Source organism: Catharus ustulatus, chromosome 5 (assembly GCF_009819885.2).
Source record: "Catharus ustulatus isolate bCatUst1 chromosome 5, bCatUst1.pri.v2, whole genome shotgun sequence".
NCBI lineage: Eukaryota > Metazoa > Chordata > Aves > Passeriformes > Turdidae > Catharus > Catharus ustulatus.
In genome coordinates, this window is record NC_046225.1 from 23,725,274 (window position 1) to 23,751,232 (window position 25,959).

At 39.8% G+C, this 25,959-nt stretch overlaps 1 protein-coding gene across 1 annotated transcript in view; it reads right to left on the minus strand.

Annotated features, from left to right (window-relative positions):
- Positions 1 to 9,087: 9,087 nt before the first annotated feature.
- The window catches only part of PPA2 (inorganic pyrophosphatase 2), a 37,484-nt gene continuing 20,612 nt past the window's right edge, over positions 9,088 to 25,959 (minus strand). The window contains exons 8-12 of the mRNA XM_033059444.1: positions 18,319 to 18,446; positions 16,522 to 16,607; positions 15,442 to 15,511; positions 10,272 to 10,311; positions 9,088 to 9,268 (exon numbers count right to left, since the gene is read on the minus strand). Of these exons, the coding sequence (XP_032915335.1) occupies positions 9,240 to 9,268; positions 10,272 to 10,311; positions 15,442 to 15,511; positions 16,522 to 16,607; positions 18,319 to 18,446 (353 nt within the window). The 3' untranslated portion in view covers positions 9,088 to 9,239. The remainder of the gene's footprint in view (positions 9,269 to 10,271; positions 10,312 to 15,441; positions 15,512 to 16,521; positions 16,608 to 18,318; positions 18,447 to 25,959) is intronic.

Genomic DNA, 25,959 nt, shown 5'->3' on the forward strand with positions numbered 1-25,959 from the left:
CCATGCTTTGCTCAGTTACCATTTCCTCAAATCTGCTGACTTGTTTAGTCTGGTTATCCCTCTGATAGACATTTCTATCAAAAAGCCCTTGCTTCAGTTATACGATCAAAGCTATAAAAGTTTGAAAGCCTGATCTGAGAGGTGGAAAGCTCATAAGGCATTTGCTACTAGTTAGATATTGTGCATCAACAGCCTTTTGGAGACTGTCTACTCAACTGCCTCTTACCCATAAAATCTCTCTTCCAGAACTACTGCTTAATTTAACATAGCTAAATTGTGCATTGTCAAAAGAAAGACATGTATTTTCTAGTCCTCTAACAAGAGGAAGGGAGGATGGAATAAAATTCTCGATATATTCACCTTCCCATCCCTCCCTCTCAGGAGTTTCAGGTGGAAGCAGAATACCTCTTGGCAATTCCCCTCTACACTGCCACACAAGGGCTTAAAGTAGTGATTAGAGCACAACTTCTAACAAGGACAGATCTGCCTCAGCCCATTTGAAAAATTAGAGAGGAAAAAAAGCAAGATATACACAATTGATTATCACAGCTGTTTTTTGCTAGTAATACTGTAATTCAGTTAATAAAGTTGCAACTGAGTTTAACTTGGCTCCATGTCCTTTAATGTAAATAATCTGCTGCTGGCATTAAACATGTAAACATTTGAGCATATGGTTGAAACACCACACTTCTACTGAAACAAACATCAGCAGCTTGAATAAAAAGCCAAATACACAGACTCCTACACCAGAACATCTGATTAATGGAAAACTGCTAAAACATATAGCTACTTACTGGGACTCTGTGAATAGCTCTGCTTGGATGGCTACAGTCTCATCAAATATTTTCAACCACCCTGCCAAAGGAATCGCCTCTAGTTTATACTTTCATTAACATACAACATTGGAAGTAAGAAGAAAGAAAGGGCTACAATAGGTCTGCATTATGTGCAAAAGTTTCTTTGTGTATTAAAAGACTTCAACTTCCCACTCCTGCCACTATGTGTGACGAAAGAGCCTCTCTGTCAGTGCTGCAGAAGTATTTTACAGTAAAACAGGCTGGGTAGGTCAGTAATCTCCAAGCCAGCTCAAAGGGTTTGCAAAAGCAATTTAAATAATGCTAGCTTAAACACCTGGAAGGCAGGGACTCTTCACTCACAAACTCTTCACTCTGGTTGCATGTTAGAGAAATACATGAAGGTTGGTGTCATTCCTGAAAGTCCAGGATTCAGCTGACGAAAGGTCACAACAGATAAGATTTAGTTCCACAGAAAAGAACTTCCTCAAGGTGAGTCACACTTTTACCTCCTCTATGAACACAAAGCTTCCTTTTCTGGACCTCTGCAACACATGGTATGTAGGTCAGCAAGGCATTAACATACAACAGCATGCATTTAAGGTCCCAGTATCCTATATTTTAACTATTTAAGGTAGGCTAAATTTATCATGCTTACATGGCTGTTTTGTGTTACAAGCAGCCACTCTCCTCCACATAACACAGAACTGTCAAACAATAGCACAATGGCATTACAATATGGAAGCTGAGGGGACAGGGTCTGTATAGAGCTCATGTCTTTCACATACCAACCACTGCCCCTGAGTAACCAACTGGTGTTCACCTGCTCCTCAAGTCCTCTCCATGGCACACCAGGAATAGCATTTAATTATTTTACCATATCTTACCTTTTCTTATGCTTATGAGTATTAGCTCTTTGAGGTGCTATGTATATTTTGATGTACCTACTACAATGCTCTCTGATCATGATTATAAATTCTAATAGATGCAGAAAATGGTTATGGCTGCAAAATTAGGTTTCTCCATTATTCATATTCAGGAAAATAGCATCTTTAAAATCAGAAAAAAAAGCTTTCTAGATGTTATACAGAATAAGCTTTTCATTTTTATGGATACTCTATCAATGGACACTGGGTCAGAATACTTCAGTGCAACATGGTTTTGAATTTAGTAATTTAAAAATAGGCATTTTTAAACAGGAAATTGTATAATTTAAAAATTCAGAAAGCAAAACCCAAAGAGAATTGGGAATGAGTCAGCCACATCTATTCACTATGCAACTAATCATCATAAAGAAACCATTTCTGCTAAACTTATTTTAATAAACTTCTATTTAGAAACAGATTAGTCTTTTAAGTTAAAAGGAAAAAAATCCTAAAGTTTTAGGAACTGTCATGCTTATGTTCACTAACTGCTACAGCTTGCTTGGTCCCTTTTGGAAAAGGATATATCCCCCATCCCAACCCTCATCCCTATTTCTCTCCCTTCTCTGAAGAGACTTCTTTTACACGAGATCACCAGATCACACATTTAGTGAAAAACATCACGTGCTGTGCAACTTTCGGGCAGACCATAAGGATATTGTTATGATTCAAAGTAGCTATACTATGTGTGCAACAAAGAGCCCATACGTCACAGAAATATCACTGTATTTTCAAGAACTGTGTCACTTCTTCCAAGAAGTGTGAATTGAAGAGAGACATCTAAGACTAATTTGCATTTCAGTTGGAGGTATCTTGAACCATTCCAGCTCAAGATAAAATGCTAAGTGAATCTGAGAGCAGACTTTACAAAGCAGATTAGTAATGGGGAAGAACACCTTTACAGGGTTTGTAAATAAGGGACAAAGAAGTTCCAGTGACATTTTGGTCCACAAAACCACATCTCCAATCTCTTTTTTTATTGGGACAGGAGATGCCATTTCCTTTCCCACACGAGTCCCCTTGTTCTCTCCTCTTGTTCTCCCAGTTGCATGACTAGCTACAACTTTCTTTTCATACACACTTCACAATAGTGCTTATCCTGACTATTTTCTTTTGCAGGATTTCCCTTCTACGTACACATAACAATAGAAACTTTCTTTTACAGGATCCAAAATGCCTGAACACTTAGAAGTTTTGTGCTGCCAACCTTCAGGGTCAGAGAGACATCAGTTAGTAATCAGACTTCTTTGATCTTTAAGGTTTTTAAGCCACTAATGTCCACAACATTACTGTAACATAAACAGATACTATCCCTATTTATAGAAATAAAAAGCAAGGCAGAGGTTTGTGTTTGTCAATCGGAAAGTTCTTGATTCTGAAACCATAATATACAAGGAATCTAGTTAAAGCAAGACAATATGAAGCAAAAAGTGAATTTTAGTGAACAGCTGTCAGGGGAATTTTGTCCTCATTTGACTGTACCTTCCCTCTCATCCCAGCTCTCCAAGGAAAGCAGGTCTCCACTCAGATGTGATTTTTTACTACACCGTATATCTTTAAGTAGCAGGATATTTTTGCTTTGACTTTTAAACTGGCTTTGTTCCGAGGTCTCCTATGATTTAAAGTTAAAATGCTCAAAACTCCAAGGTGGTCAGGAGTTATACTTTGAATTTGGCATTTCTGCACTCCAAAAAAACCCATGAATACACCCATTAGGGGACTTAAATGCCTGCTTAAAAATTGAGCATAGTCTCCTGATGAATTCACAAGGACAAGATGCTAATTTACACCTTGAACTTTCATCACCACTAATGCTCTTTTCACTCTTAAGATACTTACACCATCGGACAACTCTTGGGCAGATCAGTCTGTCCAGCAAAGCCTGCCAGGCAGAAAGCCTGACATTATAGCACACTCCTCACAGTAAGCAAAGCTGGATGAATCCTGTGTTTGCTGAGACACTGGAAGGAATTCCCCTCTCAGTGCTGGGGAAAGTCTCTATGAAAAATCACTCATAAAAGAAACTTTTCTATCCATTTTACAGGTAGAACAAAGATGACTTGGTCTGCCCAAGTCCAGGATATATGCCCAAGCCCACTATGGAGAAGCAGAATTTAATTCCTTGTACTCCAACATAAAACTTTTGACTACAGCTAGATGTTTACTCTTCAGCAAATTAAAAATGTGAAATACAAACTGCTTAAGAGAATCCCCAAACTTGTACTAGGTATAACAGCAGCAGGCACACTACATAGCAGACCAAGCAGCTGCAAAACAGTTCAATATCCCTATCCTCATACACACACCAGTAAATGAGCACAAGGCTAATAATAGCTACAAAGTGCAACCATTTCAGTGACTACACTTACTCTCTTCGTCCCAAAAGAGAAGCCTACAGGACCACCCAGTGATCTGTTAGAACTGGACACTGAACAGGAAACCAGATTCCCAGGTCTGAAAAAAACTCCCTTAGTTTCCAGGCAAGAATTACTACATACACAGAACCACTAGGTGCGCAACAAAACACACAATTTTGCATATGTGCCTGTAACATCTGAGTAATGCAAGTATTTTTCTTCCAAAGATAATGAACAGGAGAGTTAGTATTAAACTTGGTGACTTTATGATGATGTTCTAAGGGAAAAAGCTGAAGGGCAGCACATAAAAAATAGCTCTGGCACATAAGAAATACTCTTCATGCATGCAATAGTGAAATTATTTTTGGCTTCTGCATATTCCTCATTAAGAGAAACCCTTTTTTGACTCTTGCAAGTAGAGCAAATCATCAACAACAATCTTACATACTGACTTAGCATAATGAATCACTGACAAGACCAACTCAGTTGTAACTTAGCAGATCTAGAATGAAAATTAAAAAAACCCCATGCAGCACTACTTGAATTCTGCCTATAGCACGAGAACATTTTAAAATTTCTGGTACAAGCAGTAAAGAATTAATTAGCCAAAGCTGACAAATAATTGCAAAGCGATAATCTACTGCAGTGAGCTTGGCTTTTTTTGGTCTACTCTCTAGACCCCATCTGTAGCTTCAGGAAGAGAGTGCAGCAGTAACAGTGAGCTGTGAGAAATCAGACTCTGTGTGGGTGCATCAGTCAGTCAACACTGCTGAGCACCCAGGTCATATCTGCATAACCCAAGAGACTCCCAGGAAGTCAGCTCAACAGTATATACAGTTACCATTATCCTCTGCTTACCATTATCTTCTCCCACTCAGGTGGCCAAAGATTAAAGCACTATTTCTGAGCACTTAAGGGATGAAATTACAACTTTTATGTGGTAAGTAAACGTTCTTCCTTGGCAAGTGCATCCTATTGACCTCTCCAGTTGCATGAAGTCAGCACTGTTGTGTATGGCCCTTATTTTTTAGGTATGTTTTAAAGCATTTCAATCACTCCTATTTAAGAGTTCTATTCATTATTTTTATTTGCCTGAACCCCTTAGATTCTTTCTGTTCTCTTCCAGTGAGCTTTTTTCCTAATTTGTTCTCTAAATACCAGAACTCCTATCCATAGGAAGTAGAACCCAGGTTGTCAAACCTGATAGGAAATCACGTTACACTTTACAGCAAGGACAGAAAAAACAAACACTTTGCACCCTACCGATGTTACACTGGTCTGCCTTTTCACAGGAAAAACTGAACTACAAGCCCTTAAAAAGATTCAGTCCCAGTAAAAGCAAAGGGAAGCATGAAATACTTCAATTAGAGTTTAATACTGTTTTATGCTGCAGCTCACAAGTGTTAAACACAGAGAAGTTAGGGCAAAGTGTAACATTTCCTTGCATAATATCTATGAACAGTTCTCCCAAACATACCTCAGAATGACTTCCTATTCTTCCAGAGGTTTTCACAGTATATCCATTATTACCAACAGCATGAAAATAACATCCTGACACGGACAATACCATCCTATTTTCACCATCCTTTTATTATCCCACTTTAAAGAATAATGAACATTATTTCCACATAAGTAAAACTCTAACCCCACTTTTGACTGGGGTCATTGATGTGTGAGCTCCATGGCAGTGAAATGTACTATTTTGAGCACCAGCTAATGACTTACATAAGTAAAAAGAACCCTCACTGTCATAACAGCAAAGGGAGAAAAAAAGTAACTTCTCCTTTCTCTGCTAAAGGGAAATCAAGATGAAAATGCATCTTGAAAGAAGTATGTACATCCAAGTATTATATATTCAACACAGAAAAAAAAATACAGCTAAGATGGATTTATTTCCTGGAGAAAAAAAAATTCTCTTCATATCCTCATTTCCAGGAAATATTAGTATTAGATATAAAAAAGTTCCTTTCATAAAACTGTTGAAAAGTGGACAATGCTACACTTACAGTAATTTCAAGAATACAAGCCGCACCAATTTGACTAAGATTTTGCTCCTAAACCGGAAATGTGGCTAATACTCAGGAGCGACTAATATGTGAATAATTTTCTGACATTTACAACCTCAGAAGTGCCAGCCAGAGTGCCGAGCCGAGCAGCTGCAAAGTCGGCATTTTGCGATTGTTACAAAATGCTACTCTGTTGCACCGCGGGTGGAGCCCGGCTGCCTGCAGGCAGCACGAGGGGCGGGGAGAGAGGCGGGAGAGCTCTTTCCTTCCCTCCTCTGCCGCAGCCCAGGGAAGAGATGGGGGGGGCCCCAGGCCGCCATTGCCGCAGTTCAGGGAGGAGGGGGGGGACCCGGGCCGCCACTGCCGCGGCTCGGGGAGGCGGTGGGGGGCTCCGTCCCTGCCTGCCACCACAGGGCAGCGCCGGGCCATGGTGACCGAGCCCAGTGGCCCCGCCGAGCGGCAGCACCGGGCTGGGCTACCTGGCCCCGTCAGCAGCCCCTAGCGGGCCGAGCCTGCACAGCCCGAGCCCAGCCAGTAAACCCTGCCCTGCCACTGTTCTGTTACTATTTGGCAACTTTGTTGCACACGGGTCCTCGTTGCGAACGACAGAGCGGCTTATACTCGGGTGCGGCTTATTTATGGACAAAAAATGAAATATTTGCCAACACCCAGAGATGCGGCTTATACTCAGTGCAGCTTGTATTCGTGAATTTACTGTACCTTCCTGCTAAAATGAAACCAATTTTAAATAGAACAATATACGCAAATAAATACAAACAGAAGACCTAGCCTGTGGGGGAAAAAAAAAAAAGTGAAAATAAAAAAAATGCTTATTTCAGACTTTTTTTCTAGGATCTGAAAAATATATTCTACTTTCTCTGTCCCAGCTCTCTACAGCTTATTCATTACACTTGATTGCTGAAACCCAGATCAGTAGCATTCAGTGCATTCTCACAGCAAGGTTATGTCTAACAGCACATCTCCGTGTCCTGCCTGGGAAAAGTCCTAAGAGAATGAACATGAACACTTTCCTTTCCTTCAAACTACTTTCACTTTGACAGTCACCTGTTTATATATTCAATATGAAAGAAATACTTAAAAATTTTCAAATTTATGGTAGTATTAGGCACCTCTGATCACTTCAGTTTTCCCAAGTACTAGTTGTTATTTCCCTGGACAAAGCCTTATCTGATTTAGAAATTTAATTTTGGTTCTGAGATTCATAACCACATTGCATAAATATACTTAGAAATTAAATACTGCAAAAATTATATCAAGTAACTATGGCCTACCCTTGACAAGTTCAGCGTGGGTAAATTTGTAATCAATATTTGGTTTTCTAATGGGTACAACTTTTCACTCTATGTCCAAAAAAAAGATAAGAAAAAGGACAGCAGTGCCTATGTAGAGGGAAAATAATTTGATTTTAGACAGTGTCTTTCATTATTCAGCTGTCCTTAAGCACTTCACTTCACAGCAAGCCTCCTAGGTGTACTACCATATGGGCAAATACAACAGCTGTTGTGTGAGTTACAAGAGCTCACCTCTGACCAGAGGAATCTCATCTTGAGAGGCTGCATGTGAACACAAGGCACTTGAGAAACATTTACTCCATTTAAGAAAACCTGGGGGTATAATCCTGCATGTACTTAGAATTCTAAAGTACAAAATAAAGCATGGGAAATCAGTGCTGTAAGTGTATGTTGGATGCAACATGTCTCTTGACTACAAAAAAAGTAAAAGTAGCCCCTAATATCTGAGGTTTATGTTGCAATTCTCCTATCGCACCTAAACCCTGTGTATAAAACAATGCAAAACTCTATGCAGAAGGGAGAATTTCATCGCCTCCTAACTATTGAGGGCCAGACTGAGATCTCCAAAGTGACTGGTGCTTGTACACTAAACAACACACTAGAGGAGTCTAAAGAAGGGAAATTGTATCCTAAAATCAGAGGCATTCTCAAAGGTGAAAATTTGCTTACTAAAAACTTACTCTTTGTAAGAAAAAGTTAATCCTCTCTGGGAAGCCACAGCCTAATTTTTGCAGTTCCTTGTCTTCCATTTCCACCATATGTCAGCAGCACAAACCTTCTGTCTCCATCATCGGACAAAGCAGACAATGCTAACCTTTGGTCTCAGTAACAAGCTGGATAAAGCTGACGGTCTGTATTATTATTTCCTCTCTATTTAATAGCTGCCTTTTTTGTCTTTAATGAACACTGTGGTACAGATAGGCCAGACATAATCCTACAGTGGGAAAAAATGGCAGGTATTTGTACCACAAAAGCACAAAGCTCAGTTCTGCACATTTTATTAATCTTGTCTCATTGAAGAAATAATTACCAAAAGCATACACAGTTCTAAAAATTGAAGCTTTCCATAAGGAAAATCCTTCCTGTGTGATGAAACACACAAGTTACCAAAACAGGATGTAGAACAGAGAACACACGTGCATCCTTACTTCAATTGTTATGGCATTAGTCCTTCCTAGTTGAATTAATCTTGGACGAATGTTGGTTTTTTTTAAAGCAAGCATGCTCAGTTCCTAACTCTATGAAGTCTGCAGTGACAACTGGGCACAAAAGTGAATGCAACTCAGGAAAAAGTCACCTATCAAAGAACATAGCAAACTCCTAAGCCTCTTACATAAAGATTACAGTAGTTTCACGATTATAAGCTGCACCATTTTGACTAAAATTTTGGTCCGAACCCAAAGTGCGGCTTATAATCAGGTGCGGCTTATAATCATGAAATTACTGTACTGTGACTTCAAACAGATTACAGTCAGGGTGGCCAGAAAAGCTCTGAGACAGAATTTAACACCCAATGTACCCAATGGCTCAATTATTCCAAAATCTGGAGAACACGGTTGAAGACAACTTATCTCTCATCTCATTTGGCACACTTCATGAGTGGAAAAGCGCAGTTCTGAGATTCAGAAACAAACAAGCAATCAAGCCCCTCCTTTTCCCTCTGCTCCACCCTACACAGACATAGAAAGGAAACATTCATTTTATAACAGCAGAGTTTATTTACATTAGAGAAGGTTTCTACAAGTTGAAAAGTTGTTTCAACAGGAGTCCAACAATCCGTGCTTTTGCCCATCTTCAAAGGATGATTTTTAAGATCTGATGATGCACCTTCAGAAGATCTTGATGATCACTTGGGAAAAAAGTACCAGGAATCAACTAAAACAAACAAACAAAAAAACACAAGAGTGACATTAGTGCTATAAAAAGTCACACATAAGCACTTGAAAAACATTCTGCCTTTTCAGCTACCTACCCTCCCATAACAATACTGCTGTGTTAGCTCTATTCCCCATACTGTGGAAAGCATGGCCTCAAAATAATATCTGTTCATTCTAACAGTTCTACTGTACCAATCCTGCAACAAGTTACAACACTGTTGTGACCATCCCTGGAAAGTATCAGACATCAGGCATTTATGTTCAGTTGCCTGTCAGAGGTCTAATGCTTTGGTAAATAAATTTATTGGCATGCCATATAAAGGCAAATGGAATTCAACTTGCTTTCCCATGACATAGGCTGCAGAGATGTTGCTTCTCCAACAATTTGGCACTTGGCTCATGACTAAGTTTAACTTCGTATTTCTGTAACTCCCTCCATCTCAAAAAGCACGTATGTCTTCTCTATAGTTCCTGCCAGTAGAAAATTTTTTTTAAATAGTTAAAACTGAAAATGCAGGATGCATTCTTATTTCTGAAAGAAAAGCACATGTTCTGTTAACATGAAAAACAGTCATAATAGTGAAAGGCTAAAATTTTGCTCTTAGAACTTACACTTGAAAAGTAGGTATGATTATGTCAATTTTAGGAAAAGGAGCTGTTTATTTGATTAGTTAGCTACAAAAATTAAGGCAAAGCAACCTATCTCCTTTAAAAAGGATAAATGTCATGCATTTGCCTTGCACGATCAGTAAGAGAAAAATTTTGTCTTCTTATCTTTTTATGTGGACAACACTTTCACTCAAAAGCAATCTTCTCCCACAAAGCATCCATGAATTTCTGTTCATGTTCTATTTAACAGGAGACAAGCAATACCATATGACAGGATAAAACTATTATAATTTTCATATACACAAAACTGCCTTTTTGCAACAAAAGTTTTCATGTCAATTTTTAAAGCCAGCAATTAAGAGAAGTCATATGACATCTGAGAAAAACGGTACCTTCTGGGGAAACAGAATCTCCATTCATAAATGCTGGTGCCTAAAATAGAGGAAAAAAAAAGATAGGGAAAAAACCTCAAACCAACATCTCATTATTTACTTAAGGTTTCAGAGAGAGCACCCAAATTCAAAGATCTTTCAATACTCAAGTCAAGAGATATTAAAAAAACCAGAATTTTCTGTTGCCCCCACAGGATAACATTCTACCTTACAGATTTCTCTCCCCCACTGTACAAATTTCTGTGTTGCACATAAATGACAAAACAAGCAAATGAACAATGAGTGACAGAGTAACACCTTATCTAATGCCAAGGGGATTTTTGATGATTGTATCATATTTGAGAATAACAGGATTTGTTGGTTACATCTAAAGAGTAAAAATGCCTTTCTAGTTACTGTACATATTTCACTGTCAAAGCCTTCCTGCATCTGAGCAGGCACTGAGGAGCAGAACCAAGCCTATGAGGAGGGAAGGAAGCAGGGTTCTTCTTCCCACTTTACCCAGGATAATTACCTGCACAGGGGGCGTTACATGACTGGTCTGAAAGGACGTAGCAGTATGACAAATATAACCCAGGTCATATCACCAGAATATCCCCTCTCTTTCCAGCAAAGCCCAAGCTTTATCTCATAAGGCAGGGAGAACCAGAGGTCACCACTTATAAGCAGGTGCCTGCCACTTCTGGGATAACTGCTCAAAAAGCTTGAGATAAGGGCTCAGTATTTTCCCACCATCTCATCCCACTGAACCAGGAATCTCTTCAGTACACAACACTTTCATCTGGAACACCACTTAAAAACCAAATAAGTAAGTTAATTAATTAAAACAAACCTCAGATTAACAATCCCACCAACCTTCTGTTTCACAACTGGCCACAGTACAGAAAATTCCACCTGTACTAAATCCCAAATGGAAATGTCCTCACAGAAAGTGTGTAAGGAGAAAGGCAGACAACAAACTTTCCGGCTTAGATCTGAATTATTCAAAACACATCAATAAATATATACAGTAATTTCACGAATACAAGCCGCAACAATTTGACCAAAAGTTTGGTGGAAACCCGGAAGTGCGGCTAATATTCGAGGGCGGCTAATACATGAACAATATTCTAAAAGCTGCCAACACGGAAGCGAGAGCCCGCGGCAGCCCCAAGCCAAGCTGGAGCCCAGCCGGCCCCGGCTGAGGTGGGAAAGCCTGGCAGAGGCGGGGCCAGCAGTGTGGGGGGCGGGCGGCAGAGCCTGGGTCAGCAGGGCGGGGCAGGGGGGGCGGCAGAGCCCGGGCCAGCAGGGTGGGGAAGCCCGGGAGAACTGGGGCTAGCAGTGCAGGGGAGCATGGCAGAAGCAGGAAGCCCGGCGGGTGGGGCTGCCGGGGAGCGGGGGAAGCCCAGCAGAATCGGGGCCAGCAGCGTGGGGGAGCCCGGCGGTGCGGGGGCCTGCAGTGCCGGCCAGGGCGAGCAAACGCGGCGGCGGTGCAGACGGCAGGGGGCGGCCGGCGAGCCTGGCGGCGGCCGCCCCATCGGCAGAGCCTGGCAGCGGCGGCAGCCCTGCCGACCGGGTGAGCTAACATGGCGCGGGGCGGCCGGCGTGCCTGGCAGCGGCGGCGGCGGCCGGCCCGCCGGCAGGGCGATTAAACGCAGCAGCGGGGCGGCCGGCGTGCCTGCCAGCGGGGCTGGCGGCCGGCCCGCCGGCAGGGCGAGTAAACGCAGCAGCGAGGCGGTGCTGACGGGAGAGGGGGGCCAGTGAGCCCAGCGGCGGCTGCAGCACCACCCAGCCGGCCCCATCGGCAACCATGAGCGGGCCGAGCCTTCCTGGCCCCGCCCCGAGCCAGTAAACCCCGCTATGCCGCGATCCTGTTACTAATTGGCAAATTTGTGAAAGCTGCGCACGGATTCTCGCTACGAACGAAAGCGCGGCTAATATTCGGGGTGCGGCTTATCTATTGACAAAGACAGCAACATTGTCGAGGCACCGGAAGTGCGGCTTATACTCCGTGCAGCTTGTATTCGTGAAACTACTGTAGATTCAAATTTGCTTGGAAATTTTTTTGAATTATTAGGAAAAGTCAAATATGTTTCCCTGTAAAACACTGTTTTGCATTTTATCAAAAGAGACATCATCTAGCAAAGTTCACTTTCCAAGTACTATAAGGAAAGAATTATGTGGTAAGCCTGAGAAACACTGCTCCACTAACTATATATAGATTGTCTTGGAGATTTTCCAACTTGCAAAGTCCTCAGTAGATTCTTCACAGAGCAAGCAATTCTTAGGATTAATATTACACAAAAGCTTGGCAGTTCTGGTCAGTTTTACAGATGGCAACACTTAAAAGCCTGAAATAAACAGTGTTTCTTAGCACTAACACATTCATCTACAAAGCTCCATTCCTCCTGGGTTTAATGTACAACATATACTTACATTAGAGCTGAGACAGATGAAACAACTTTCAGAGGCTAGAGAACACTACAAATTTTCACTATGTGGTGTTAAAATTCATCTAGATTTGTAGTTGCAGGGGTCTGGTGTAATTTTGGCTGGTTCAAATGTTCAGTATGTGCTCTTACATGCACAGATTATCTTCTATCTCTCTGCAATTGACTGGTCACGGCAATTCACCTGCTGTGGAATCATTCTTAGCTTGCTCCCAATACAGATGACAGTATACATGCCAAACACCTAGAAACTCACTCAGTGGAGTGGAAATTCCCCAACCCAGACAAGCCATTCTAGTTCCTCGTCTGTGAAGTAAAAAAAGGTCAAAATAATTCTGAAAACAACTGGACTACCTTGGGAGCCACCCAGTCAAAATCTACAGGAAACTCTGATTAGAGCATACTTGGTAAGCATTTGGTAAGGATTTGAATGTTTTCCATTTGGTTCTGTTACAGTTCTCTTGCTCACCATGAAAACTGTTCTATAGCAATAACGAGTGTTGCCTTTTGGCTTTTGGTGTCTTCTTTGGGTTTTTTTTTGTTTTGTTCTGGGTTTTTTTTGAGAACTCAATATATGTGATTTAAGGCGATAATCACTCGCTCAAAAATGCTGCAACTGAAATCTGATGTGGAAAAAGAATTGTAGGGAAGCAGCTCTCACTGCAGAAATAACTCAGAAATTTTGCAAAGTCTCTGCTTCAGCTTTTATTATTTTGTTTTTATCCAGGACCTAATAGATGTATACAAATTAGAAGGAAATGTATCTGCTCTTAGTTTAAATTTTAAAAAACAACAAAAAACCAAACAAAACCCTCTGCAAACCAAGACAGCTTTAATCTGAAATCACCACAGCCATTAAGATTCTGCAGCCAACACTCATGTACTTTCACTTCAGTGTGAAAGAGATGAATGTCTGACAACCAAAGCATGCAGTGTAATGTACAAGACAAAAAGATACACGCCTAAAATGTGCAAGTCAACCTCCCTGCTTGTCTTTAGAGTTCAACTGTTCATGATTCCTATTTCAAGACCATTTAACTTTTTTTAGTTATTGCAGATAAATGCATGCAGCATGAACAGTATTTATAATAGAGTACTGCATATTTTCCCAGTCTGGAAAGCACCAAAAGGCAGCACCCTACAGAGATGTAATTAAAATACTTAGTCTAAGTCTGAATACTTAGACTGAACTGAAACAGAATGATGGAAAGAGTATGTAGAAACAACTTCACAAAACCACTATCACTTAAAATAATGTGAGACACAAAAAAAGGCAGGAAGTGATACTATTTGATAAGAAGGGGAGCATTCAAATAAAAAAGGCATTGAAGTTTGATAGGTATCTATTTTACTTCCTCCCCTCTCTGAAAACCACCAGGGAAAAAAATATTTGTTTCTGAGAGACAGAATAAGACATACTGCTAATGTAATAATTATTTACCCTGCGTGCCTCAAAGTACAAGGAGCAGAGAATGCAAAAGGAAATACTCCTTTGCACATTTGTCACCATACAAATTCATTCAGACATGAAGTTCTAGTCGCAATTAAAGACTCATTAAGTTATTGTAAATTTGAAAGTATAGAGGAAGCAAATACTTGCTTTACTTGGCAAATACTATGACTGACATGTCTAAAAACATTTGAATTCCAAAATGAGTTTTTCTTTCATTTAAAATGTACAGTCCCATTAATCAACATTCATAAATGCAACATATAGATACTTTTAAAGAAGTGCTGAAAGCAAGGTATCTGAATAGGAAAAAGTTTAGTTTGACACATCATTATGACTTAAACCAACATTTCTTTGCAATTGAGAGTCCTATTTGCTTGTGACAAAACAGCATCCAAAACATCCACATTCCTACTAGAAATGCTGTTGGAATGTTAACTGCACAGACAGTGGATTTTGAGTCCTTTGACACCTAAACTTGCATAATTACTGTGACTGTTGAGGTGCAACACTGGTGCCCTGGCAGCCATGCACACATGCAAAATACCTCATGTGGTCATGAGCAAATGCTAAATCACAGCCTACGTTAGAAAAGAAAAAGTAGTACTTGGGGGCACATTTCTCCATGTAACTTCTGGTAACCTTGCTTAATTTCTGGCATCCAAACTAGTGTATTATAAAATGGAAAAAATTGTCCTCCACTAACATTTGCACATGAAAGCATCAAACCTGCAGGACATTTTTCTTGCCTGAACAGGAAACTTGTTTTAATTTTATGTTAATTTTCAGAATATGACAGGTATTCTTTAAGAAACATGCAAATAAGCATCCCCTCTCTGAAAGCATTGCATTTAATTATGCAAGTAGACAAACAAAGGATCTGTTCAGTGATTAGGGACTACAGTCAGCTAGTCAAGGAGTTGTAACACTGGGTGGTAACTCATGGCAACAGGAGAGACAGAGAAGACAGCAGGCTAGATACAAATAGCAGTCCATCTTGCTATTCAGGATCAGAAGAAACAGCACTGCAGGAGAAAAATCAAAACCAAAAAACTCTACCAGAACAGTAATGAACCTTCCAGAAAGCACAATTGGACCACTGCAATGAAAGGTTTATATCACAATGTGTACATTTCCCCCAAAACATTTCTGCTCCTCCTTTTACTTAAATTTTTGCTTAAGGAAGGAGCATTTCAATTTAGCTGCTTTATTTCAGTTTTGGAGCTCCAAACAGTCTTTTCTAATTAATCATTAAAATAAAATAGGGGTGAAAAAAAGTAAATATCCTTACTGACTGCACAATCGATTTGGCATCCTCCTCACTGCAGCAAAATGGGCTGCCACTCACCAGAACATTTGTGCTGAAAAAAAAATTAAAAACATGCTTTATCCATCAGTGGAAAAGAGCTACACACAATGAAGTACTTATGGAAAAAAACACCATCACACATAGAGCTCAGAAATGTGGATCTGCAAGAAATGAGGAAGCGAAAGCCACAAAGTAATGCTGGAAGGAACAGGTGTGTGGAAGGGTGTTCTTTGTTTCTCTGAGTTTAAGGAGTTGTCTAGGCTGTGTATTCTGTATTATGCAAGCAGTGGTCATACTCAGTGCTTCTGGCTACTAGCTTGGGTACAGTGCAGAGGACCAGAGTCAAGAAGCTAAATACCCCCAAGAAGTCAGTAGAATTAAATTGGCACTTCCTGAGGGAGCTGAGGAACACCTAGATGGCAAGCAGAGACAATGTGAGTACACCTCATCTCTTGTGCTTTGCAGGATGGCTGGATTCAGAGGCAGATTATGAAAGTAACAGCAGCTTACTTCAGTAACGCACCTGCAGTATCTAACAAGAAGGAAAATCAGGCCAAAATTCTGCTCCTGCATAAAGCAGCAGATATCTGTAGTATTTCCAGACAAACTCTGAAACCACATCCTTGGCAGAAATGTTTCCCTATGAATCTATATCCTTTCACACCAAAAATGAGTTTGATGAATGTTAAAGGTACTATAGAATAAACTGCATGAATTTCAATTCCCCAAAGTAACAGAATGAACAGTGACAAAGTGGACCAAGGTTTTCCCAAAACAATTCTGAACAAACACTCTGGGGCCATTTCCCAAAAGCTGAAGTAATGAATGTCACATCTATGTAATCAATGTATTTCTGGAACCACTTACCAGTAAGTGAGTACCAAGTAAGTACCAAGGTGCAATTAGTCAATTATGCTTTACTATGAATTAATTATCAAACCCATGAATATTCCTATTATCTCAAATTTTTAAAAATCTAAGTAGTTAATAGACAGCTGCAACGTGTTGAACAGCACCAGTATAGCACAATACAAAGAGCAAAAGATGTGACTGGATACATACCACTTTATAGTACCTCCATCAGCTTTTTTATGAAGCAATGCTTTCCAGTGTTCATGGGTAGATTTAATAATGTCAACAGCAAAATCCTAGTTTACAACAAGCAAAGTTTTGTAAATTAAAATGTTATTAAACCGAAAAGAGCCACAGAAATAGTTTATTAAAACATACTTTTTCACATGTTATGTTAAGGGCTCCTTTGAGGCTTATTCAATTTCTGGAGAATATAACACCCTTTTATGTAAAGAAACAAACTTCACTATTTGTCAAATATACTGACAACCCATTCAGGACTTCCCCTCAGTCTGCAGCCACAAAACACGAATGCTATATGAAAGAAATGAAATCAGCACTAGATGCTAAGGAGACCCCTTCTGCTGTAGAAAATTGTACCAGGCTTTAAATGGGATCAAGAGTGTGAGCTATGACTCCACCCTGACAGATGCAGGTCAGAGTCCAGGTTTCCCCCCTAGAGGTATAATTTGCATTTACTTCATTAATGCCCAATCATATACTTAAGCATTTGCAAAAACATAGCATGTCAGCTGCTTAACAGTTTCTGCTTATTTGAAACAAAAATAATATTGGAAGTGGGCTGGGATGAAAAAGCTTATTAAAGTAAAATAATCCCTCAGTGTCCAGATGATGACAGACAGACTTGCAAAAAGCTGCCAAATGAACACTCAAATTTGTTAACAAGGAGTGACTTGAAAAAGTGCCACTGGAACATTGTGAACTTCACCAGAGCTGCTGGAGCACAGCCATAGCTGCCTCGCCACATCCCGGGTCTCTAGAAATGCTTGAGAATTATTCAAGTTCTCCAAACCAGCTATCTTAGGGCATTTAGTGCCTCCAGGCTGAACTCCAATGCCCTGACAGGGATACACCGCTCTGCTGTCCCCCTACAGTGCAGGAAAACCTCTAATGGCAGTTCCCGGGAGAACAGGGGAGAGATCAGGTTATCAAGCCTTGCAACTCCACAGCTGATTGATTTAAAAGGCAGTTTTAGTGCAGAGGGGAGTCAGGACATTTATTTAACCAGAAAATATGTAAAGTTGCCTGTGCTGGTTGGAAGGTATTATGTAACTTTGATAGCACCCTGCAAGGCTGAACTTGGACGTGACATAATTCATGAGAAACCTGTGATTCTTTGCCAAGAATAATCTACACAAAGCATGCAATACACAAGTTACAAAGCAATTTTACTCAAATTACATCCAATTTCTCTGGAAAAATTCAGATATTTCCTTCAACAAGGTCTATTCATTTCAAACACCAGCCTTCTTTACTGTAAGTGGTTTAAAGAGCCATTCATTTTTTTCTTAAAAAAAAAAAGGAAAATAATTTTTCAGCCTTGAAGCCAAACACTTGAAATGTTTTTACAGAAATTTACCAGAAAAAGTATGCCTTGAGCAAATACCAAATATGAAAAAAAATCTGTAATCCATTGTCTTAAACTGCCTTAAAAAAGCCAGAAAAATTTACCAACAGGGCTAAAAGAAACACCTGAAAAGACATTCTGTTCATTACTCTGACATAGAGAATGAAAATGCTTTGAAAATACATGTGTAAATATCATAATTTTTTTTCAGACTTTCTTTAATGACCTATGCATTTTTCCTGAACAAAATGGAAGGCAGCACACACTATTTTATTTTAGCCTAATAAATGGTACACAAAAGTCCCTCCCATCAAAATTCTTTTTGTTAAGCCTCATCCTTTACAGTTCCAAAAATTCTAGGATGTATTAGAGAGTCCACATGAAAGAATGATGCATTTTTAATTTTGCATTATCTTCACCTTGTTTTTAAACTCTCCATTAAAAGCAAAGTGATTTTCGGGTTTACCATCAGGGACTTTATATAATTGGAACCAGTCAATTGTAGCCTCAAGATAACCTGGTTTGTGCTTCTTGACATCATCGATATCTGCAGGTTAAAAAGAGGGGAAAAAAACCCCAAAACAATAAACAAACAAACAAAAAAACATTAATTTTTAAAATTTTCCTAAAGAATCTTCAGCAATTTTATTTCACTGAATACTTTTCACTTTATTACATTAGCTGCTCATAGTTGCTACCTTATCATTTCACAACCACACTAAGCAGGTAAACCAGTCATCTCTTGCCCTTCATTAATTAAGACCCAAAGGTACAATGAATAAAAGGACCATATTTGTGACAGGAGAAGAAAATTCTGTATTTATGTCAGTAGGTAGCTCTTACAATACTTAGATTATTCACTGAGGCAATTCTTTCCTCCAGCAACTGCAGGGGCTATGAACATTTTTTGATAATGAAAGAACAGCTATAAAAATAATTTCAACACATGGATCTTTAAATCAGCACCTCTAAACAATATACAGGCTTAACTTGTCAACATTATACTAAAAGGCACTCTTTTGCTCACATCAGCTCCAAATTCATCCCCTTCAAGACATGACAGAGATATGCCAGGAGCTCTAAAGACTAATTTTACTGATAACCTTGGGGTATCTGCATATTCAAAGTGATAAACAATTCTACCTCTACAATCCTGATAGACAAAGATGTGATAGGACACAAAGAGGAATGCATTCCATTTGTGGGATACCCTCATGAGAGGCAGAGATGAACACTGCCATGGTGTGTACAGAGAGATCCAAAATCACAGTAATTTTTCTTGAAGACTACACTGCCATATCAACGATGAAGTTCTTCATCTTACACCCTTTACCTGCAGTGTGCCACACTGCAGCTGGTCTAAAAGCTGTAACCTAAACCTCAACCAGCCTGGAGGTGGGCAGGGACCTGACTGAGTGATGATAGGATAGATTTGAACAAATACAGAGAATCCCAGCTAATCCATTAATCCCTAAGTGCAGATGTATCATTGGCCAAGGAAATGAGTGACTGGGACAGTAACCAATCACATACGTATGCCTGGGAAATTCAAACCCCCTATTTAAGGAGGGTGCAGAACAATAAAGAAAGCTTTTTGTCACGTGGATCACAGAGGGACGTGTTATTTGTCTCCAGCCACCTTCCCAGTCAATGTTATAGCTGTGCATATCACATTTTAACAGGCTGTCCTTTGAGACTACCACCACTTCTGTCACCTGCAATGGTTGGTCCTATCAACACCTAAATAAATTAACTCCCTGGCAATATGTTTACATGGAAAAGTTTTCAACACTTTTCTAATTATATTGATGCAATAAAAGATTTTGTCCATCCCAGAAGTCAAATACTTTGCAACTGGTATAATCTTCTATTTCCTTTCCACAGTCACTCATGGTGGAAATGGGAGCTGTCTTTTTACTACTGTAGTCTACCAACTATTTCACAACCTCACTCTGCTCAGGTTACCTTCCGTGGTGTTACTCTCCTCTAGTGTTATGCAAGTCACTCGCTCATGTCTCCCCTCCTCATTCCTTCTTGCTCTCTCTCAATATTGCCTGGTTACTTCATTATCTTCTCCCATAGATATGCCTCACTTGAGGCATCTGACTGGCTGTGATTTCTGCTAAGATTTTCTCTTTTCTATTCAGGCCTATAAAATCAGAGTTCTGATTGCTTAGTCCATGGAGTTGATACCCAGCCATGTGCTTTCCATCTTTAAGTGCCTAAATGTCTTTTAAAATTTTATTGTGAACCTGAACAAAGACATTAAAGCATTTCTGAAGAAAACAGTAAGAGAAGAGAAAAGGTCTTGTGCTAGAGACTATTCAACTCTCAGTAGACCACCATGAGACTGAACTGGGAGGTCAGACCTATGTGAGAAGACATTCTGAGAGTTAATAGGCATGTCATAGATGCCACTCCCAAATTCCACTGCATTACCACTACCCAAAGAATAAGACATAAAACCTTGAAGAACCCCATGTAAATTTTTGCTTTGCACACACTTAGCAGGGCTACGTGTTTATGGGCTCAGAGTAAAACACATTTTGAACTTGGCTGCTGGCCATCTGTCTGTAGGACATCAGGGAATTTCACTGGCAGAATCCCAGAGAAAAGCAAGGGTGCATAAGGCTGTGCTAGAGGCAGGTCTTCTGGCTAAAATACATGCTTAAGAGCACAAGAAACTTTTCACTAGGGTGGGTGGGCAAGACCAACCGAGAAGGAATTATTTAGAAAAGGGTGGGATCTTGGTTGGAGGCAGAATGCTTCATTTGGGCACTAATAAAAGTGCAGCTCCAATTCAAATCACTTTCAGGACTCCAATGTATCATCCTGTTCTCTCCAAGCAAGAGAACATCCCTCCTCCAACTTGAGCCATTGTCATCTCCTCCTCTTGTGAGGTTTGAATTCACAGTATCTAACACTTGTTGAAGAGACAGTATGTCCTCAAGTCTGTAAAGCAAACCAGGTTGCTGCAGCAATTTCCTTGGCTCCCAGCAGTGGACAAATTCCAGACCTCCGTCTCCAGACACCACTTAAATTCAAGCATACTTTCTTACACTGCTACTCCTTTTTTCTGGTTTCTGTTCCAGCAAATGTCTCTCCTAACTCTGCTTCTCCACTCCCCCTACTTGGTTATTTGCCTCCTGCTCCCATAAAAACTGTTCATCAAAAGTGCTTTACAGTCTATTAACTGGCACTTGGTACTTTTCTCCATCTGTTGTCCTTTATTTATAGGTTTTATTTATACTTATTTGAAGGACTCAAATACTAGGATAGACTTTGAGACAGACTTTCATTATCTCCTTTTGTTAGAGATTTTATCTTCATGGATAGAATCATCTCCCTGAATTTCACACTCTCTCCACTGGAAAATATCCTGTCTAAGTAAAATGTAACAAAGAGTAAAAAATAACAATCCCACCACAGCATTATATGGATGCTGTATATTCTGGTTTTGAGGACTTAAGAAGGGGGGGCATTGGTTACTTTTATTTCCTGGGTTCCTCACAAGTTATTCTCCTTCATCCCTATGCTTCACTTCATTTTTCTTTACTATAAAGGACAGCTAACTGAACATCAAATGAAATTTGAAAGCTGGATTAAAAAAAAAAAAGACTCCAGAACATCTGTATTATAATGCAAGTTGATGGGAAGAAGAAGAAAAGTGCAACAATGCAACAAAACAAACACCAAAAAAGTATCAATGCTGTTGCTGTGGAGTCAACACGTAATACAAAACAAAGAAAACAGCAGCTCTTGCATCACTCACTCAATAGCCACCTCTTCAGTTCACTAAAAGTCACCATAGAAAAACACGAAAGACAGTTTGTCTTCCACTGTAATCTAAACAGCCTCTTTGGGATATCAGGGGGAAAAGGAGAAAAGTCACACTCAGAAAACAGAAAAGTAAGCAAAGAAAGGTTAAAAAAAATCAAAAAAACAAAACCCACAATAAGCAGTACAATCATTTACTACACGAATATCTACAAAAGATAGCTTCAAATTATTATGATTTTTTAAAAAGCAAACAACTTAGGTGTCTTTTCTGCAGCAAACACTGTTAAGATACTCTTTTCTGACCTTGACTACTTATCCTCCCTTAGAGCTATGTACTCACACTGATGTTAAAAGGGGCAGGTTTAGGAGCAGCAAGCATGTACATAGCCCAAAGCAGTTTCATCTCTGACAGCAGACCCTGCTCAAAGTGGCAGAGCAGGTCAGGCTCCTGCAGGTACTTTACCAGCATGTCCCCACGGGGCTCTAAGTGAGAATTTCTCTACACTGCCTGCATACAACCACAGGTCTCATTTTTTTGGGCACAAAGTTAAGTGCCAAGGGTTAAAAAGAGACAGCGGATCACATTAAGAGTTGCAGTTTAGTGTCCATAAGGAAAATCCCTAGAGGGTGGCACCAAGAACTGGGCTAGCTCTCTATTGAGGGAGTGAGCCAAAGTGAATGCAGATCCCAATTCTAGCCCGCTTTATAGAAGAGAGCAACAAAAGCATTTGTACAAAACTACCATTTTCAGTACAACAGATGCTGCTTCTTCCAAGCAAAGCTAAAACAACATGTTTGCAGCAAGCTTTCTAAACAAGGTCTGTGGGAAGAGAGGACATATGTTTTTAATAACATCTTATAAACATTTACAGGAAGCAGCAGCTACATTCCATATAAAGGCATTTGGTGTATTTTGTGCAGGGGGTAGGAGGGAAGCCTTGGTAGAGCAAATTAATTTCTTTATACTGAGTGCTTACACAAATCCACAAAAAAGGTCTTCTGGGCCTCTGCTGCTTCTCTGTGAATAAATACACTCACATGCAAAGGTCTGCAACAATTTATGGTACAAAATATACAATATTCCCTAGTTTTGCCATTTAGGGTTTGAACACTAAACCCTATCTTGAGATACATATTGTGAAAGCAGCATGGCAACACTGCACACTTAATTACACCAGTGCCATCAAATGGCAGCACAATAAAGCCAGTAGACATCACCAGTTGCTGTTGAATAGATCCCGGCTTCTTTCCAGTGAGCAATGGCAGCAAAAATGGCTGCTAAGATTCCAGGCCAGTAAATCACCTCAAAAATGCCATCCAGTATACATGATTAGTCCAATTTGCTGAAGGAAGGCAAGATGACTATTTGAAAGTCAGACTTCATACACTGCTTCAAACACAATTCCTGCTTCAACTGCCAGTGATTTTTAAAACCTCTTGTCCAATATGAAGATGCTATATACATTTAGACAAATCACAGCATAAAATTATCACTCATCCCTTCTGACCCCAAACTAGAAAAGCATCAGATATACAAGTGAACTCCAATGTGTTAAATTCAATCCAAACTATGAGACAAGCATTCAAGCAAAGTCTTTCTATTCCAAGAACTTACTTCTCCTCCTGGCTATTTTACAAAAAAAAAAAAAAATCAACAACAGAAAGAAAGCAACCAGGCCTATTACAACCTATTACACAACCAAGATTTAGTGTTTCAGTCTGCAAGGAGCTGATAGGTCTTTTCTCCAAGTTGCAAGTTGCTTGGTCTAAAGTTGCTCCACTGGTGCACTAATGGCCATCTGCCTAGCAACTGCCTGCGTAGAAACACAACAGCCACAAAGACAGATCTTAATGAAATAAATAAATCTGAAGATGTCTAGTCAAAGTCTAAAAGCAACGTTCTCATAAAGATGTCTGCATCTGACACACAGCTTGTATTTGGTGAGAGACTGTCCCCATGCCCACCAGAATTAAGTGCTATTATTTCAAACAAATTACCTTACAAAATCAGTCCAAAAAGACACTAAAACCCTGCTATTCCTACTGATGACACAGTTCCCACTTAAACAGGTGCTAAGCATTGCCTATCATTTCTGGGTATTGTCACTGTAAACAAGAGTTTCTCACTGCTCTGCATGAAAGAGAGTTCTAACCAGGGTTTCCAATTTAAACCAGTATTTATCAATAAATGCCTGCATGACACAGCCCAGTGGAGTGCTATGAATAAACAATCAGAAGCAATAAGAAGTTGTGACTTCTCAGTTCTGAGTTCTGTAAAGTCTCAGAAAAATCAATTACACTTATGACAACGATCACAATCCCAGAAGGAGAATATCCCAGGCACCTGGGGTGTGCCTAAAGAGGCAAGAGGAGTTAACACATGGTGCGGACTCAGGATGGGGTTTGCAAGTAATCACCACTCTGGTGTCTTGGAATTATCTTTTCCAAATGTTCACTGGGGGCTCTGCACATACTGAGCTGAAAGCAAATGTGATGATTCTCAATGCAGTTGGAAATGTTTAACAAATGATGCAGAAGTGACTGGACAGGATTAGAAGGCAACACTTAGCCTCATCTTCCCCAGGAGGCCACCTCCATAACACAGCAGCAGATCAATTAGGGAGGGAGAGACCGGTTTTATCCATAGCTGCCATCCTTTTATGCTGAAATAATTAACAACTTTGGGAAGGGGGAAAAACAAGTATAAAAGGACATATTGTACTGCTTGCTCTGACAGATTTGTTTGTTTTCAGACTGAAGAATGATTGCTGTTAAACACTGAAAGCCAGTCATGTTTTCTGAAAGCAGATGGGGGCTCTTTTTCTCCCCTTTTCTTTCTTTTGTAAATCTTGGGCTGCAACTCCAATCCCAAAGGGAAATCGTATTTAGCTGGATAAGTATTTTCACACTTTTCTGAATCTCAGGACACTTCTCTTCTTATATTCCCTGATAAGAAAGGATGCACACAGGTATCAACTCCAGGAAATGGTTTGCCCATTCTTCCTACTTATTTTTCTTCTTCTTTTAAGACTAAAAGCTCTTACTCCTCCCCTCCTAAATAAACTAAAGTTGTAATGGAGCTGATAGAAATGAGTCATTACCTGGGGGGAAAAAAACCAAAACCAAATTAAAAAAAACAAAAGAGAGCACTTTCAAATACAGATAGTTAACCTCAAATAATAAATAATATTGGAATAAAATGCCACAGTTTTGCCCCTGCTTAATGGACTCCTTCTGAATTCTCTCATCCACTTTTATGACCACATTCTCCCAGAAATTGCCAGGGAGAAAAGGTAAGTCTTTAAGCAGAACAGTGTCTAGAAATGAAGTGCAGTTCACTTTTCTTTTAACTATTGACACTTATATTGCATTTTGCTGCACATTACAGAGTAATTTAAATTGATACTGACATTAACAGCAAACTATTACTTACTCTTTCCTTAAGCTGAACTTCTTAATCTCTAACTGTCAAAGTAGTTAAAGAGTCATAAACACTATGCAGTAATTCATCTGCCCAATGATTTTAATCAGCATCAACCCAAGAGTTTCCTTTTCCTCATCTCCTCTTCTCCCCTTCTTTCCCCACAAGTCAAGTATTCTCCATGTGAAAGTAACCTGCAAGAAAACTGAGAATGAAGGACTACTCCAGTGATACACTTTACATTCAGAAACCATGAAAAAACCTCAATGGCTGAGAAACACACTTCCTTAAAACGCTACTGGATTGCTCTATTCCTACAGAAAGGCCAACCTGCACCTTGGTGCCCCCTTACCAATGAAGAGCAGGCTCTCATTGTACATACCTGATGGCATGGTTTTTGATCTCCTAACAATCACTTTTAGACAAACCTCTTCACTTAACTCTCACGTTTCCCAGTAACATTCCATTTGAGGAAGCAGACCTCCATTTACCCATAGAAAAACTGCACTTTACCCATGCTATAAAAACTTCCTGCAGTTTTAACTCATCAGAATTACACTTCATGTGCTATTCACGTGGTCACACTTCAGTACTCAAGTTTCATTTGGATACCAGAAAACTGATCACAGGGAGGACAAGTCTGAGCAGGATATTTCCCCCTACACAACTAGACATCATCAAGACTGATTGGGGTGAGTTGCATTAGCAGTTTACTTCACAAATTTTCAAAGCTAAAAGGTGAAACCTAATTGTTCAAGCAACAAATTCTGGAAGCTATCCTCTTAAAAGTGGCAAGACATTGGAAATTACTTTTCAGAATGCAACACAATGCCTGCAAATATAAAAGCAACAAACTCTC